This window comes from Triticum dicoccoides, chromosome 3A, assembly GCF_002162155.2.
Source record: "Triticum dicoccoides isolate Atlit2015 ecotype Zavitan chromosome 3A, WEW_v2.0, whole genome shotgun sequence".
Classification (NCBI taxonomy): Eukaryota; Viridiplantae; Streptophyta; class Magnoliopsida; order Poales; family Poaceae; genus Triticum; species Triticum dicoccoides.
The window spans coordinates 532607663-532623672 of NC_041384.1; the positions used below are offsets into that span (position 1 = coordinate 532607663).

The window sequence follows — 16010 nt, forward strand, 5'->3', positions numbered from 1 at the left end:
GAAATAGGTTTCGGAAAAGGATCAAAACACGAAATTTTGCCGCCGCTCGGTTCGCCCAAATCACATGCACGATGAAGTATTTGGGATAATTATATTAGCTTTGGTTAGGGTGCGCCACTGGACAATAGTGCAACATCCAAAGAACACGTGAGGGATGGACCCCCTCCCTAAAAACAAATTTAATATCGTTGTAAGCACATGACTCATATATCATATACTTCCTGCGCTTTTAGCTGGTCAAAGTCAAGCTTTATAAACTTTGACTAAATTTATAGACAAAAATATGAACATACACAATACACAATTCAATACCATTAATTCATTATTGAATGTGCTTTAAAAACGGAGTGGGTACAAAACTGATAAAAACAAATACTAGTACATGAAAAGGCCGAGAAAAATACTCCCTCCATTCCAAATTAATTAACCTTCGTTCCAAATTAATTAACCTCCACCTCCATTTGTCTAGACACAGATATTTATATCTACTTTCTCCGTCACAGTCTAAAAGACACAATTAAATTTATATGCACTTCCACAATAGATAAGGTTTGGTCCAATGAACCGTGACGAAGAAAGTAGTCAAAAATGAAAGTCAAGAAACTTGGAACGAAGGAAGCATGAATTGGAATGGAGCCCTGCCCCTCGCTTTATAGTTTATACCCGTCCGACCCTGCCCCGCCGAGCTCCGCGAGCGATGTGGGACTAATCGAACTGGGAGGTTTCGCGTCTGCGCCTCGTTCCCGACCGTTTGGGCAGAAGCAAAGAAGCCCAGCGAGAAGATAAAAGGCCTCAAGGCCCATTTCCCCATCTCTATCATCGGCGGCGGCGGCTCGAGCAGAGGAAAGGAAGCTTTCTACCCTAGCAGAGAAAAAAAAGCAGAGGAGAGGAAGCGGAGGCGACGATGTCGGCGATGACGGCGGCGGTGCCCTTCTGGCGCGCGGCGGGGATGACCTACATCGGCTACTCCAACGTCTGCGCGGCGCTGGTGCGGAGCTGCCTCAAGGAGCCCTTCAAGACCGAGGTCTCCTCCCGCGAGAAGGTCCACTTCTCCCTCTCCAAGTGGGCCGACGAGAAGCAGCAGAAGCCCAGTAAGTTCCTCGATCCGATCAAGTCCCTGTCCCGCGTCCTCGATCCGGTTTGATTTGCCTGGCTACGGAATGAATCCTAGGGTTCGTGGATCTGGCTTGGTACTGTTGGATGTAGATCTTGGTCTAGGTCTAGCGGTTTACATGTCTAGGTTGATCTGCTGGATTGAATACGATCTGATCAGCGCTGATGTTTGGTTGGGCCGCGCGTCTTCGCGTGATTCTGTTGCACACCTGCGTAGAAATCTGTGCGTCGTTGACGATGGCACAGATCTAGTGTGCGTCCTTTTTTTGCCTGTTGGTAGAAATGTGTTGTGAGGAGGGGAAAAAACTGACCTACGCAAAAGGATGATCTTAAAGTTAGCTGTCAGTGTAATATACAAGATTGTTGTGTCATCTGCTAAGGACTCTGGTATCAGCTCACTTGAGATGTATTGGGAATTTTAACTCATCCTATAGCCTGGAGCTGCTAGAATCGTAAGATTATGTTTTACAGTTTAGTACTTAGTATTACTTATTTGCTGGAAAATAGAGATGATTAACCATGAATGCATGAAGTAATACATAACGAGGATCCTACCCTGAGTGTGACCTTGCATAGGCTGGATTGGGCGGACATGATGGTCCTTATCGTCTCTGTTCTATGCAAAATTTTACCAGATAAAAAATATATCTATATTCCTTTAAAACCAGGAGAAACTGTGGCTCTGTTTGAAGATTAACTGTAGGAGCCCCACCTGAACTTCTATGCAGTCATGGTTATCGATTAATCTCTGCAAGCTTTTCGCAATAGATTTCTTTCCCCTGATGCAAGGAAAATATCATGAGCTTAATCTGTGGCACCACGTGGCTGCTGCGTGCACTAGAGCATTCGTGAACTCATGCTGACGATAAAGAAACCTCATGTGGCAAAGGCATGTGCAAGTCTACTAATAGAGGGGCTGGTGTGGTAATAATTAGCACCCGTAGTTTTCACTTTTCAGAGTCAATGCATCAGTACCTCATAGTTCTGCAAATGGCTCAAGATTTGTCATTACTCTATTTGTTGATACAGAGCTGGTAGCAAAGCAGAGGGAGTTTATTCGGCTGCATGCATGATTGCATGTGAACACTAAGTAGTGATCTATAGCAATACTGATTTCGTGTTTCACATAACTATCTATATTTCTATTGCAATTCGTGGATATTCTTCCAGGAACTGCAAAAGTAGATGTAGTTTGGTCTTGGAATGCTTAGTCCTTGTACAATGGGAGGTGCTTAGGGAGATGCTTAGTAAAATAAACCGAGTTCTTCTTAAGCACCGGTGCTTATTTCTACAGGACAGACGCTTAATTAAGCGTTTATCCTCTACAAATAAGCACCGGTGCTTAGAGAAAAACTGGTTTATTTCTCTAAGCATCTACCCCAAGCATCTTGCATTGTACAGGGCCTTAAGTGACTGTTATGGTTGCTCTCTGAGTGATTTGCATGAAGTGTTGCATCCAACATCTACGCCTTTCTGAATAATTTGCTTATCCAGCTTCTGTGATGATTTTGTACTTTGCATATTTAATGTATTGCTTTCTTCATGGTGGTTGGTGGGTATTGAACCAAGTAGAACCAAATGAGGCTCTATTTGCATGAAGTGTTGCATCCAATATCTACGCCTTTCTGAATAATTTGCTTATCCAGCTTCTGTGATGATTTTGTACTTGCATATTTAATGTATTGCTTTCTTCATGGTGGTTGGTGGGTATTGAACCAAGTAGAACCAAATGAGGCTCTTTCTTGCTTTGATTCTACTTCATGATGTATTGTTCTCTTGAACACTAACTTGTTTGTTCATGTTGCAGCTGTGCGCACAGATGATGAATGAAGATCGGGTGCCATGGTGATTGATGTTTTGAGAAGTTGTTGAGTCAGGGCTTAAGAACTTGAGAATAAATTCTTGCGGTGACAATGGATCTATTCCGATACTATGTTGTTATATTTACTAATTGCTCCTTTTCTACTTGATGAACCTGAACCATGTGAAACTCGTGTCTTGTGGGGCTCGAGTGAGCGTGTTTTTATGCGTTATATCTTCCGATGCTTTAATTTGGTATATATTCCAAAGCTTATGAATAAACTGTTTTACCCATGTCACTTGGTGTATATCTCTTGGAGCCTTTATAAAATAATAATAACAATAATGCTAATAATAATACTAATCAAAAACACTTTGAAGTCATAATAGCACTCTTATTAAAAAATATGGTCATGTGTGCTACACACAAAAAAACATGTGAATCTACTATATAGTAAAGTATGTTGTATTTAGGAACACATTTGATTCCCCTCAAAAAAATAGGAACACTGTTTTTTGCAGCAAAAAGAAATCTTGACCAAAAATTATAGGATCACACTTTGATTTCTTTTTTATGAATCTTCGGTTATTTACTCTGATAATTTGGAGACCCGATGGACATGAGCCAAGGCGCCTCTCTATACGGTCCTTTTGCCGTAGCTGCCAGCATGTCACGGCAGCACATGTAAAAGTTATGTTATTACTACTATGTGCTTTTCTTCAGAAACTTGTGCTGTGCAAGTTTGTGTTGCTAATAACCGGTTAGTGAATGGTAGCCCTTGACGCAACATCAAAACGATTCACAGCCTTGCTAAATACCAAAATGTGCTTTCCTTCCAGAGGTTGCAAACCTGTAGCTGCAGCTGAAGGATGACATACGCAAATTCAGCATTTCACCGAGATTCAGAACAGAAAGCGCATGCACAACACAACACACAAAACAGAGCCATCAAATGGGCGATAAACCTCTAACCAAAGAGGTGACACCTATCGAACGTGGTAATCCATCTCTCATCATGCGCTGTGCACCAAGGAGATGCCACAACATTGTGCACCAAGAGATGCCACGACATTGGACGCGGCACAGACACACCAAGGAGATGCCACGACATTGGACGCTGTGCACCAAGAGATGCCACGACATTGGACGCGGCGCAGACACGACGAATGAGCACCCTCTTGCCTCAAAGAGACGTTTCCTGTAAATTTAAATTTGGCCCAACCATTACAGTTAGAATCACGGAGGCCATTCCCAATAGAAATTATGGAGGCCATTGCAAATAGAGTAAGACCCCTTAATTACAGCTGATACGGTTAGAACTTGAAGCCGAAAATATGCCACAAGTCGAAGATGTTTTTATCAAGCCCCGTCGTTTGAGTTCCAATAGAAGTCACCTCCTTCGGTTGAGTAGCCATATGGGAGATGAGGCCCATAAACAACACTGCCGTTCAAAAATGTCATCTGGTCCACCTGCGATGCTGCCTGGTAAGCGTCCGGAGCATTAGCCTGAGCCGTGTTGTTCTGAACTGGGTAGATGTTTGTGCTGACATCCTGTGTCCGCGCACGGGCAGTCCGCTTGTTCTCCACAGGACCGTCTGCGCTCAGCCTGACCATTTGCTGCTGGATTTCAATCAGTGGACTGCAAGTGAATTTTGACTTAGCGCTCTTCTTTGCGTCCGAAGACTTGAATTCAAGCCGGTATAAGGCAAAAGCGTCGCGATCGTTGATCTCGTATTCATAGAGGTGCCATTCGTAGCTGCTAGATGGCTGTGGGTCCATGTAGTATGATCTCTTCAGACCCCCAAAGTCTTTCATCACCTGCTTCCTTGATTCATGCCAGCCACGGCCGTTGTAATCTGGCAGCGACCTTTGCTTCCGGTTTCCACTGTCGAATGCCCTTCTTGGTTTGTCAAAGAAAAGCCATTCTCTCATAGATTCACCTTCAAAGATGTAAAGGTCGAAAAGTTCTGCAAATGATAGAAATTAACAAACAGTCAGGACATAATTACCGGTACCAATACAAATGTAAGAACATGAGTTATGTGGCAAGAAGTTACCAGGTGCATTCCAAGGGGATTTCGTAGTTGCAGCCCCTTCACAGACAGGAACACCGACATGCTTTCCTTGGATTTTTGCACTAAGAGCGGCAAACAAAGGGCCATCTTTTAGATCAATACCTCTCGGGCGGATCACAGGCATTGTGCCTGGAGGGCCCTCTTCCTTCACGGCCAATTCAGCATGGTACATGCTGCAGTAATCTTGCCAGCTTTCAGATCCTTGAGCAGGCCGAGGGCAGTCCCAGAGAGCGCACTTTGGCCTCAGAAATGAAGCAGGTGCTGGAGACATTGTTGTGAGCAAGTCTGACATGTGCAGGAAACCATCTCCAGCATTCTGCCCATAGTTGTTCATATCAAGATATGCATTAGGGGGCAACTCTTGTGGCAAATTGAACTGCAGATATTCTTGGTGACCAATCCCTTCAAGGTTATTGAGGATTTCTGGATTGGACCCAGGAAGGTTTATCTTGTAATCATCGTCGTAAAGAAAATCCTCAACACTAAGCTCCTGGTTCACATAGTACATCTGGAAGGGCATGGCAAAACCTTGTTAAATTTAGCTCAGTTATGTCAAAATTAGAACTCGAGAAATGGAGGTGACAGAGAGATGGCAAAACTCCAAAAGACCTAGCACTGAACCTAAACAAGATGTCATGCAGAAAGCATAAAACACTGGTGGCTCTTCTAAACAATGCAAGATGATTGATGATCTTAGCGCTGAGATGACCCCTTCTCCAGAAATTCACTATGCTATGCCTGCAGGCAGCACAATCCCAACTAATCCAGGGCAGAGGTACAAGATTATGTGACGCTTCACCCTACGCGTGCAAGTATAAAAGACAAACCCATGTACAGCACGAATTTCCTTGGTTTGATTCAAACCAAATAAATAAAAAACATAAGGAAACCATGGATGTCTCTGAAGTAGCGCTTCCACGTTTGGTAGCTCGTGCAAGGAATGCAGGTGGACGCGGCTCCGCCTGCATCCAATAACTACTTTTGCCAGCTGTGTCACACAAAGCTGGAAATCACCACTCTTCTTGAATGCAGCTTGAGCTTGGTAAGACAGGTTTTGGAGGGAGGCTTTTATGGTTAAGATCACCAGGCTTCGTTCTTCTTGTGGTTCATGAGCAGAAGCAAGCAGTAGATAGAGGACGTCTAAAAAGGCCAAGTATGGAGACTTCGGATGGTAAAGGATTGTTTTTTTTTTCAAAATAAGAAAATCCCTGTGCATGATCTTCTAGCGTGAATAAGGCAGGGGGCAGAAAGTAGGATCCCGTTGTATCCTTCACCTCTGAAATTTGTCGTGATGGTGATTTGATTTTGCTAGGCTACTAGACACAGTATCCAACGTTGGTTGGTTCCTTTTTCCTTGCTCCTCGTCCTTTAGAACTATCCTTTGCTTTTGGTTTGCAGGGTTTTTCCCACCCCTAACTGAATGAAGTAGAAACTGCTACTTCTACAAAAACTTTGACCAGTGTCTGCGCTTATCGTATATGTGCTGGTGCCAAAATTTAGTATGTGGTAGCGCACAGCAGAAGAAGAAAAGGCGTCAGCAGGGGTATCACACAAGCATGCTAAGGGGGTAGAGAAGCAGGCAGAAAAGGAAACCAAAATGGATGATATCCTAACTTAAGATGAAAAACAAAGCACCCTTGTACCCCATAAGATGGTTAAAGACAAAAAAAAAACTTACTTTTTGTCTCAAATATTACTACAAATCAGCTTAACAATTTTTTTTTCAGAACCCACCAAATACACTAACAATAATCTGAACTAACCCCTATGGTTTCGGGTCCATATACTAGAAGCAATCATACAGAATTTCAGGCAAGTTCATAGCTATGCAATTATAACACAAAAGCGAAGTACTCCTGTACACCACAAGAAGGGCTTTAGTTTTCTTCTCCATGTGTCTTTGCATAGTAAAGTACATTATAAATCAGCTTAACTGACCACTTAACCAGCATTTAGACCCCAACTACAAGAAGCACAGAACGCTATCCGTTGAGATATATAAACAAGCATATTCTTGAGTTCAATGTATGCTAGACATAAAAATTGCAACCACCTGGAGGCTGTACTGACTAAATGGAGCATGGATTGCAGGACATAAAGCTCAGTGGCTTTGCAGTCTGCGTGAATCTATTATTGTTATGTAATGCAAATGTGTAAGACTAGGTAGATAATGATTATCCAAGACCATCGAAAGCATAGAGCAATAGACTCATTGTGAAAACTGCTGTACTATGCTTTCATTCATATCTGAAGATGCCCCCGGCCTGACCAGCTGCTAATCTATTTGGCCCAGACCACAGCCATGTTAAGTCCTCTCCTATGTTACTGTCTAACCTGATGATCCTTCAAGAGCTCCTGCCATACAGCCCTTTCATGCTCATGTTAATGAAAGGGTAGAAGAATGGTAGAGTTTAGTGCGTTACTATGTCTACGCTTAGTTCAAAGGCAAAATGTATGTATGCCAAAGAATCCAAAAATTTACTCTCAAGCTACGATTTTGACCACAGAAGCACAAAACACTTGTAAGAGCTTGATTTAACTGACGGTTTCGAAGATATAAACTAATCTAACAAACATAAGTTGAAGAAAAGGACTAGTCAGAACTATGCAACTCCTGGAGCCACATAATGGCCATTGTGGTTGTAAATCACAGATTTCTACCCTAAAATAAAGTAATACTCCCTCCGTCCGATAATGTAAGATCAGCATATTGGATGTAATAAGATCTTATATTATGGGACAGAGGGAGTAAGTAACTAGATCCGGTCTATCAGTATCATTGCAATGAGATTAGCTACAAAAGCCAAATCACAAACGGATTGCTAAATCTCAGTCGACTGAGACTTAACCAAGTCTCGGTCGATGCTATACTCGTAAGATCTTTCATAGAGATTCATGCAAAAAATTCTTTTGAGTTTTTTCTTCTTCCTTTTTTATGTGTTATGTCACTTGACCGAGACTTGGTTAAGTCTCAGTCGACTAAGACCTAGCCACACCCAATCACAAAAGGCAGTAGCTCAAGCCTTATACTATATGGAAATTTCTAATTTTACCTCTGGACTGAAGACAACCTAGATTGATATGCACATCCATCATAGATCTCCATACAAATTCAAATTTGAATATTTGTGATTCTGATCAACTGATCAGGATATAGAGCTCCATGTCATTCCCCACGAACGCGCAAGTATTTTTTCCATAAGAAATGCAGAAATCCTCACCAAATGACTAACTGAACGGAAGTTGCTAGCAGGGCACGCCACATATCCAACTAAAAATATATACACTCCCTCTGTAAATTAATATAAGAGCGTTTAGATTACTAAAGTGTGATCTAAACGCTCTTATATTAGTTTACCGACGAAGTACAATCTATTCCCCCCGTCCCATAATATAAAAACATTTTTGACACTAGTCTAGTGTCAGAAATGTTCTTATATTATGGGAAGGAGGGAGTAACAAACTGTCACGAAGCTATACCGAAAACACAGCCACAAGTAGCAAACTGTTTATACTACCTGATCGTGGAACCCGGCAGTAGCTGGAGTGGTGATAACTCCCGGACCCAGCGACGTCGGCTGCTGCGCCACCGTCACTGGATCCGCGATCGCTTCCTCGCGCGGCTCCGGCTTCATGTCCTGGTCTCCCTGCGCGTGCTTGTGAGCCTGATTAGCGGACGGCCGGGGCTTCTGCTCCACGAGCTTGCTGGTGGCGTCGTCCTCCTCCTCGGCCGCCGCCAGCTGCGGCGGCCGCGGCGTCTCGGACGGCGGATCCCGGTTGTTGTTCCCCTGCTGCGCCGTCGACCATGACCACCCAATCAAACACCGGCAAAACAGCACGGCACAAGAAACGAAAAGCGCAGAGGAATGGAGGAGGGGACAGGCATACCTGGAGGGAGGAGGCGGGGGACGGGACGCTGAGCTCGGCGCGCCACTCGCGGAGCATCTGGTGGAGCTGCGCCTCGAGGAGGACGGCGTCGGTGGAGCGGGCCTCCTTGCGGGCGTACTGGAGGCCGGAGAACATGTCCTGGAGGTCGTCGACGCGGGTCTTGGCGCGGGCGCGGAACTGCTGGTGCCGCGCCGACCCCGACCGCGACGGCCCCTTCCGCATCGCCGACGCGCGCGCCGTCCTCTCCGCTGCTCCGATCGATCGGCGCCGTGGAGTGGGTGGCCTCTCCCTCCACCCTTTGCGCCACGGGAGAGGAGATGGAGATGCTCGTATAATTTGGTGTCGTTTTTCTTCCTCACTTGGTATGGCTGCCACTTTGCTGGGTCGGCTCGCGAAAAGCGACGGCCGCGGCAAAAAGGAGGCGGGGGTGGGCGGCCTCCGGGCGGGGTAGATAGGGAGGAATCCAGCCCAGGACTCGTCAAAGTCGAAAGCGTCGTGCGGTAACAGTGTCATGGCGTTGGCGTGGACTCACTCGTCTTCGCTCTTCGATTTTGCTTCGTCGGCTCACCTCGTCTCTCTGCCGTCTCTCTTCCATTCTTGTGGTTGTGGGCTTTCGACAATAGAATGAAACGTTTATGTTTCTCCTTTTCTCGTGCGAATCTCTCCTTCTCAATCTGTCTCAACTTTCTTTTCCGAATGAATCTGTGTCGACTTGGTGAGAGCTAGGCCCCGTTTGTTTCAGCTTTATGAAAACCTGAAAATGGAACACCTATTTCGGTTTAGCTTTGCCACTGAAACGAATTCACTTCTACATTACTTCGAAGCTCGCTGAAGCTGAAACAAACCGGGCCTGGCCTCGTCTGTTTCAGCTTTGAAAATTTTGCATATGAAACAAACAGCTATTTCGAATCAACTTTAGTGGCAAAGCTTACATCCGGTTCTCGTCATTTTCAATGTATTTTTCACAAGCACGTCTCGGTGTATTTCATTCCCAGTGAAAGCGAATCCACTTTTAATTCGAAGCCCGTTGAAACTGAAACAAACCATACTTAGCTCTATTTGTTTCAGCTTTGAAAAAAAATTGAATCTGAAACAAACAGCTATTTCGAATTAGGTTCAGTGGCAAAGCTCAAATTCGGTTCAAGTCATTTCCAATGTATTTTTCTGAAGCACGTCTCAGTGTACTTCAGTGCCAGAATCAGCTTTCCCACTAAAAGCGAGTCCACGTCTAATTCGAAGCACATTGAAGCTGAAACAAACTTCAGCTTTGGAACAAATGAATATGAAACACAACTATTCTGAATCAGCTTCATTGGCAAAGCTCAAATCCGATTTGGGTCATTTTCAATGTATTTTACTCAAGCACGTTTGAGTGTACTTCAGTGTCAGAATCGGTTTTGCGAGTGGAGACGAATCCACATCTAATCCAAAGCCTGTTGAAGCTGAAACAAGCATGACCGTCCTGTTTGTTTCAGCTTTGAAATAATGAATCTGAAACAAACAACCACTTTGAATCAGCTTCAGTGGCAAAGTTTAAATCTGATTCGGGTCATTTTCAGTGTATTTTTCTAAGCACGTTTCGGTATACCCCAGTTTCAAAATTAGCTTTGGTGGTGAAGCGAATCCACATCTGACTCGAAGCCCATTAAAGCTGAAACAAAGCGGACCTGGCCATGTTTGTTCCGACTTTTAAAAAGATGAATCTGACACAAACAATTGTTTCAAATCAGCTCCGGCGGTAAAGCTCAAATCTGATTCGAGCCATTTTCAATGTATTTTTCGGAAGTACGTCTCTCCGTACTTCAGTGCTAGAGTCACCTTTGCCAGTGAAGCGAATCCACATCTAATTGGAATCCCATTGAAGCTAAAACAAACTGGGACTTGCCATGTTTGTTTTGGCTTTGAAGAAAATGAACCAGAAACAAACAACTATTTTGAACCAACTTCAGTGGCCATTTTCAAAGTTCAAGTCCTATTCGGGGTCATTTTTCAGTGTATTTTCCTAGAGAACGTCTCGGTGTACTTCGGTGCCAAAATCAGTTTTGCTAGTGAAGCGAATCCACATCTGGTTCGAAACAGGTTGAAGCTGAAACAAACCGGACCTGGTCCTGATTTTTTCGGATTTTGAAAAGGTTTAATAAAACAAAGCAACTATTCCAAATCAGCTTCAGTGGTAAAGCTCAAATCCTATTTGGGCCATTTGCAGTATACTTTCGTGAAGCTTGTCTCTAATATTTGCTCATTTTCCAGCCCAGAATTCCAACTGCCGGCATTCTCCCTTTTGTCCTGAAACTCTACAGAAGTTATTTTTGGAAATAATAAAAAATACTGAGCGAAGAAAATACCAGAGGAGGCCCACACCCTGGCCACGAGGCCTGGGCGCGCCCCCTGCCTCGGGGGCCCCCTGGTGGCCCTCCGGTGCCTATCTTCTGCTATATGAAGTCTTTCGTCTGAGAAAAAAAATCATAAGCAAGGTTTCGAGACGAAACTCCGCCGCCACGAGGTGGAACCTTGGCGGAACCAATTTAGGGCTCTGGCGGAGCTGTTCTGCCGGGGACACTTCCCTCCGGGAGGGGGAAATCATCGCCATCATCATCACCAACGCTCCTCTCATCGGGAGGGGACCAATCTCCATCAACATCTTCACCAACACCATCTCATCTCAAACCCTAGTTCATCTCTTGTATCCAATATCCAAACCTCAGATTGGTACCTGTTGATTGCTAGTAGTGTTGATTACTCGTTGTAGTTGATGCTAGTTGGTTTACTTGGTGGAAGATCATATGTTCAGATCCATTATGCATATTAATACCCCTCTGATTATGAACATGAATATGATTTGTGAGTAGTTATATTTGTTCCTGAGGACATGGGAGAAGTCTTGCTATTAGTAGTCATATGAATTTGATATTCGTTTGATATTTTGATGAGATGTATGTCGTCATCCCTCTAGTGGTATCATGTGAACGTCGATTACATGACACTTCACCATTGTTTGGGCCTAGAGGGAGGCATTGGGAAGTAATAAGTAGATGATGGGTTGCTAGAGTGATAGAAGCTTAAATCCTAGTTTATGTGTTGCTTCGTAAGGGGATGATTTGAATCCATATGTTTCATGCTATGGTTAGGTTTACCTTAATACTTCTATTGTAGTTGCGGATGCTTGCAATAGGGGTTAACCATAAGTGGGATACTTGTCCAAGTAAGGGCAGTACCCAAGCACCGGTCCACCCACATATCAAATTATCAAAGTACCGAACGCGAATCATATGAACATGATGAAAACTAGCTTGACGATAACTCCCATGTGTCCTCGGGAGCGCTTTCCTTCATATAAGAGTTTGTCTAGGCTTGTCCTTTGCTACAAAAAGGATTAGGCCATCTTGCTGCACCTTGTTTACTTTTATTACTTGTTGCTCGTTACCAACTACCTTATCACAAAACTATCTGTTATCGATAATTTCAGTGCTTGCAGAGAATACCTTGCTGAAAACCAGTTATCATTTCCTTCTGCTCCTTGTTGGGTTCGACACTCTTACTTATCGAAAAGGCTACGATAGATCCCCTATACTTGTGGGTCATCAAGACTCTTTTCTGGCGCCGTTGCCGGAGAGTGAAGCGCCTTTGGTAGGTGGAATTTGGTAAGGAAAAATTTATATAGTGTGCTGAAATTTACTGTCACTTGTTACTATGGAAAGTAATCCTTTGAGGGGCTTGTTCGGGGTATCTTTACCCCGACCGGTAGAGCAAATAGTTGCTCCTCAACCTACTGAACCTACTGAAAATATTTACTTTGAAATTCCTTCGGGTATGATAGAGAAACTGCTAGCTAATCCTTTCACAGGAGATGGAACATTACATCCCAATTTACACTTAATCTATATGGATGAAGTTTGTGGATTATTTAAGCTTGCAGGTATGCCCGATGATGTTATCAAGAAGAAGGTCTTCCTTTTATATTTAAAGGGAGATGCATTGACATGGTATAGGCTATGTGATGACATGGGATCATGGGACTACAAACGGTTGAAATTGGAATTCCATCAGAAGTTTTATCCTGTGCATCTTGTTTACCGTATATATAATTTTTGGCCTCGCGAAGGAGAAAGCATCGCTCAAGCTTGGGGGAGGCTTAAGTCAATGTTATATTCATGCCCCAATCATGAGCTCTCAAGAGAAATGATTATTCAAAAAATTTATGCTCGGGTTTCTTACAACAATCACTCCATGCTCGATACTTCTTGTACTGGTTCCTTTATGATGAAGACTATTGAATTCAAACGGAATTTATTGGAGAGAATTAAACGCAACTCTGAATATTGGGATCTCGGCAAAGGTAAGGAGTAAGGTATACCACCTAAGTTTGATTGTGTTAAATCTTTTATGGATACCGATGTTTTCCGTAAATTTAGAACTAAATATGGACTTGACTCTGAGATAGTAGCTTCTTTCTGTGAATCTTTGCTACTCATGTTGATCTCCCTAAGGAGAAGTGGTTTAAATATAATCCTCCCATTGAAGTAAAAGTAGTTGCACCTATTAAATTTGAAGAAAAGACTATCACTTATAATGATCCTATTGTTCCTACTGCTTATGTTGAGAAACCACCCTTCCCTGTTAGAATAAAAGATCATGCTAAAGGTTCAATTGTGGTTCGTAAAAGCAATATTAGAACTTATACACCTCCTAAGCAAGTTAAAGTTGAACCTAATATTGATATTGTTAAAGATCTCTTGGCTGATAATATTGATGGACATGTTATTTACTTTTGTGATGAGACTGCTAGAATTGCTAAACCTTGTGCTAAAGATAAACATAGACCTGTGGTAGGCATGCATGTTATTTCTATTAAAATAGGAGATCATTGTTATCACGGCTTGTGTGATATGGGTGCTAGTGCTAGTGCAATACCTATTTCCTTATATAAAGAAATCATGCATGATATTGCACCAGCTGAGATAGAAGATATCGATGTTACCATTAAGCTTGCTAATAGAGATACTATTTCACCAATTGGGATTGTTAGAGACGTTGAAGTCTTGTGTGGGAAGGCTAAATATCCTGCTGATTTCCTTGTTCTTGGTTCCCCTCAAGATAGCTTTTGTCCCATTATATTTGGTAGACCCTTCTTGAATACTGTTAATGCTAAGATAGATTGCAAGAAGGATGTTGTTACTACTGGTTTGGATGATATGCCTCATGAGTTTAATTTTTCTAAATTTCATAGACAACCCCGTGATGAAGAATTGCCTAGGAAATATGAAATCATTGGTCTTGCTTCTATTGACGTGCCTCCTAATGATCCTTTAGAACAATATTTGCTAGACCATGAGAATGATATCTTTATGAATGAAAGAAGGTAAATAGATGAAGTATTCTTTAAACAAGGACCCATTCCGAAACACAATTTGCCTGTTGAAATCCTAGGGGATCCTCTTCCACCCAAGGGTGATCCTGTGTTTGAGCTTAAACTATTGCCTGATACTCTTAAAATATGCTTATCTTGATGAAAAGAAGAAATATCTTGTTATTAATAGTGCTAACCTTTCAGACAAGGAGGAAGAAAAAATTATCAAAAACTCTAAAGAAGCACCGTGCTGCTATTGGATATACTCTTGATGATCTTAAGGGCATTAGTCCCACTCTATGTCAACACAAAATAAACTTAGAGAAAGACGCCAAACCAGTTATTGATCACCAACGACGGCTGAATCCTAAGATGAAAGAAGTGGTAAGAAAAGAAATACTAAAGCTCCTTGAGGCAGGTATAATTTATCCAGTTGCTGATAGTCAGTGGGTAAGTCCTGTCCATTGTGTCCCTAAGAAGGGAGGTATCACTGTCGTTCCTAATGATAAAGATGAATTGAATCCGCAAAGAATTATTACAGGTTATAGGATGGTAATTGATTTTCGCAAATTAAATAAGGCTACTAAAAAAGATCATTACCCCTTACCTTTTATTGATCAAATGCTAGAAAGATTATCCAAACATACACATTTTTGCTTTCTATATGGTTACTCTAGTTTCTCTCAAATACCTGTGTCAGCTGATGATCAAGCAAAGACCACTTTTACTTGCCCTTTTGGTACTTTTGCTTATAGATGTATGCCTTTTGGTTTATGTAATGCACCTGCTACCTTTCAAAGATGCATGATGGCTATATTTTCTGACATTTGTGAAAAGATATGTGAGGTTTTCATGGACGATTTCTCCGTTTATGGATCCTCTTTTGATGATTGCTTGAGCAATCTTGATCGAGTTTTGCGGAGATGTGAAGAAACTAATCTTGTCTTGAATTGGGAGAAGTGCCACTTTATGGTTAATGAAGGAATTGTCTTGGGGCATAAAATTTTTGAAAGAGGTATTGAAGTGGATAAAGCTAAAGTTGATGCTATTGACAAGATGCCATGTCCCAAGGACATCAAAGGTATAATAAGTTTCCTTGCTCATGCCGGTTTTTATAGGAGGTTCATTAAGGACTTCTCAAAAATTTCTCGGCCTCTGACTAATCTATTACAAAAAGATACTCCTTTTGTCTTTGATGATGATTGTGTAGAAGCATTTGAAATACTTAAGAAAGCATTGATTTCTGCACCTATTGTTCAGCCACCTGATTGGAATCTACCCTTTGAAATTATGTGTGATGCTAGTGATTATGTTGTAGGCGCTGTTCTAGGGCAAAGAGTTGATAATAAATTAAATGTTATTCAATATGCTAGTAAAACTCTAGACAATGTTGATACGTCTCCATCGTATCTACTTTTCCAAACACTTTTGCCCTTGTTTTGGACTCTAACTTGCATGATTTGAATGGAACTAACCCGGATTGACGCTGTTTTCAGCAGAATTGCCATGGTGTTATTTATGTGTAGAAACAAAAGTTCTCGGAATGACCCGAAACTCCACGGAGATTATTTTTGGAAATAATAAAAAATACTGGCAAAGAATCAAGGCCAGGGGGCCCACACCCTAGCCACGAGGGTGGGGGGCGCGCCTGCCCCTGCCTCGTGGGCCCCCTGGAGCTTCTCCGACCTCAACTCCAACTCTATATATTCACTTTTGGAGAGAGAAAAATCAAGGAGAAAGATTCATCACATTTTACGATACGGAGCCGCCGCCAAGCCCTAAACTC

General features: G+C 42.6%; 2 protein-coding genes across 3 annotated transcripts; one reads left to right on the forward strand and one right to left on the reverse strand.

Moving 5' to 3' along the window:
• Positions 1-796: 796 nt before the first annotated feature.
• On the forward strand, positions 797-3207 carry LOC119269018 (ATP synthase subunit epsilon, mitochondrial-like). Its single transcript, XM_037550761.1, has 2 exons — positions 797-1091; positions 2921-3207. Exons 1-2 carry the CDS (start codon positions 905-907, stop codon positions 2941-2943), a joined length of 210 nt encoding a protein of 69 aa, XP_037406658.1. The 5' UTR covers positions 797-904; the 3' UTR covers positions 2944-3207.
• Positions 3208-4070: 863 nt separating this feature from the next.
• Positions 4071-9263, reverse strand: LOC119269019 (transcription factor VOZ1-like). Of its 2 annotated transcripts, none has more exons than XM_037550764.1 (4): positions 8878-9263; positions 8508-8777; positions 4972-5497; positions 4071-4881 (listed from the first exon to the last, which is right to left on the reverse strand). In XM_037550764.1, exons 1-4 carry the CDS (start codon positions 9097-9099, stop codon positions 4274-4276), a joined length of 1626 nt encoding a protein of 541 aa, XP_037406661.1. In that variant the 5' UTR covers positions 9100-9263; the 3' UTR covers positions 4071-4273. The 2 variants fall into 2 exon arrangements, with proteins under 2 accessions (XP_037406661.1, XP_037406659.1); XM_037550762.1 differs by having other exon boundaries at positions 8508-8780.
• Positions 9264-16010: the final 6747 nt, after the last annotated feature.

Bases quoted from the DNA above. Each gene is read 5' to 3' on its own strand.
- LOC119269018 (XM_037550761.1), top strand. From the start codon at position 905: ATGTCGGCGATGACGGCGGCGGTGCCCTTCTGGCGCGCGGCGGGGATG. The intron at 1,092-2,920 runs GTAAGTTCCTCG...TTCATGTTGCAG, and splicing joins CGAGAAGCAGCAGAAGCCCA to CTGTGCGCACAGATGATGAA.
- LOC119269019 (XM_037550762.1), bottom strand. From the start codon at position 9,099: ATGCGGAAGGGGCCGTCGCGGTCGGGGTCGGCGCGGCACCAGCAGTTC. The intron at 8,781-8,877 runs GTATGCCTGTCC...TCGACGGCGCAG, and splicing joins CCCCCGCCTCCTCCCTCCAG to CAGGGGAACAACAACCGGGA. The intron at 5,498-8,507 runs GTAGTATAAACA...ATGCCCTTCCAG, and splicing joins CTGCCGGGTTCCACGATCAG to ATGTACTATGTGAACCAGGA.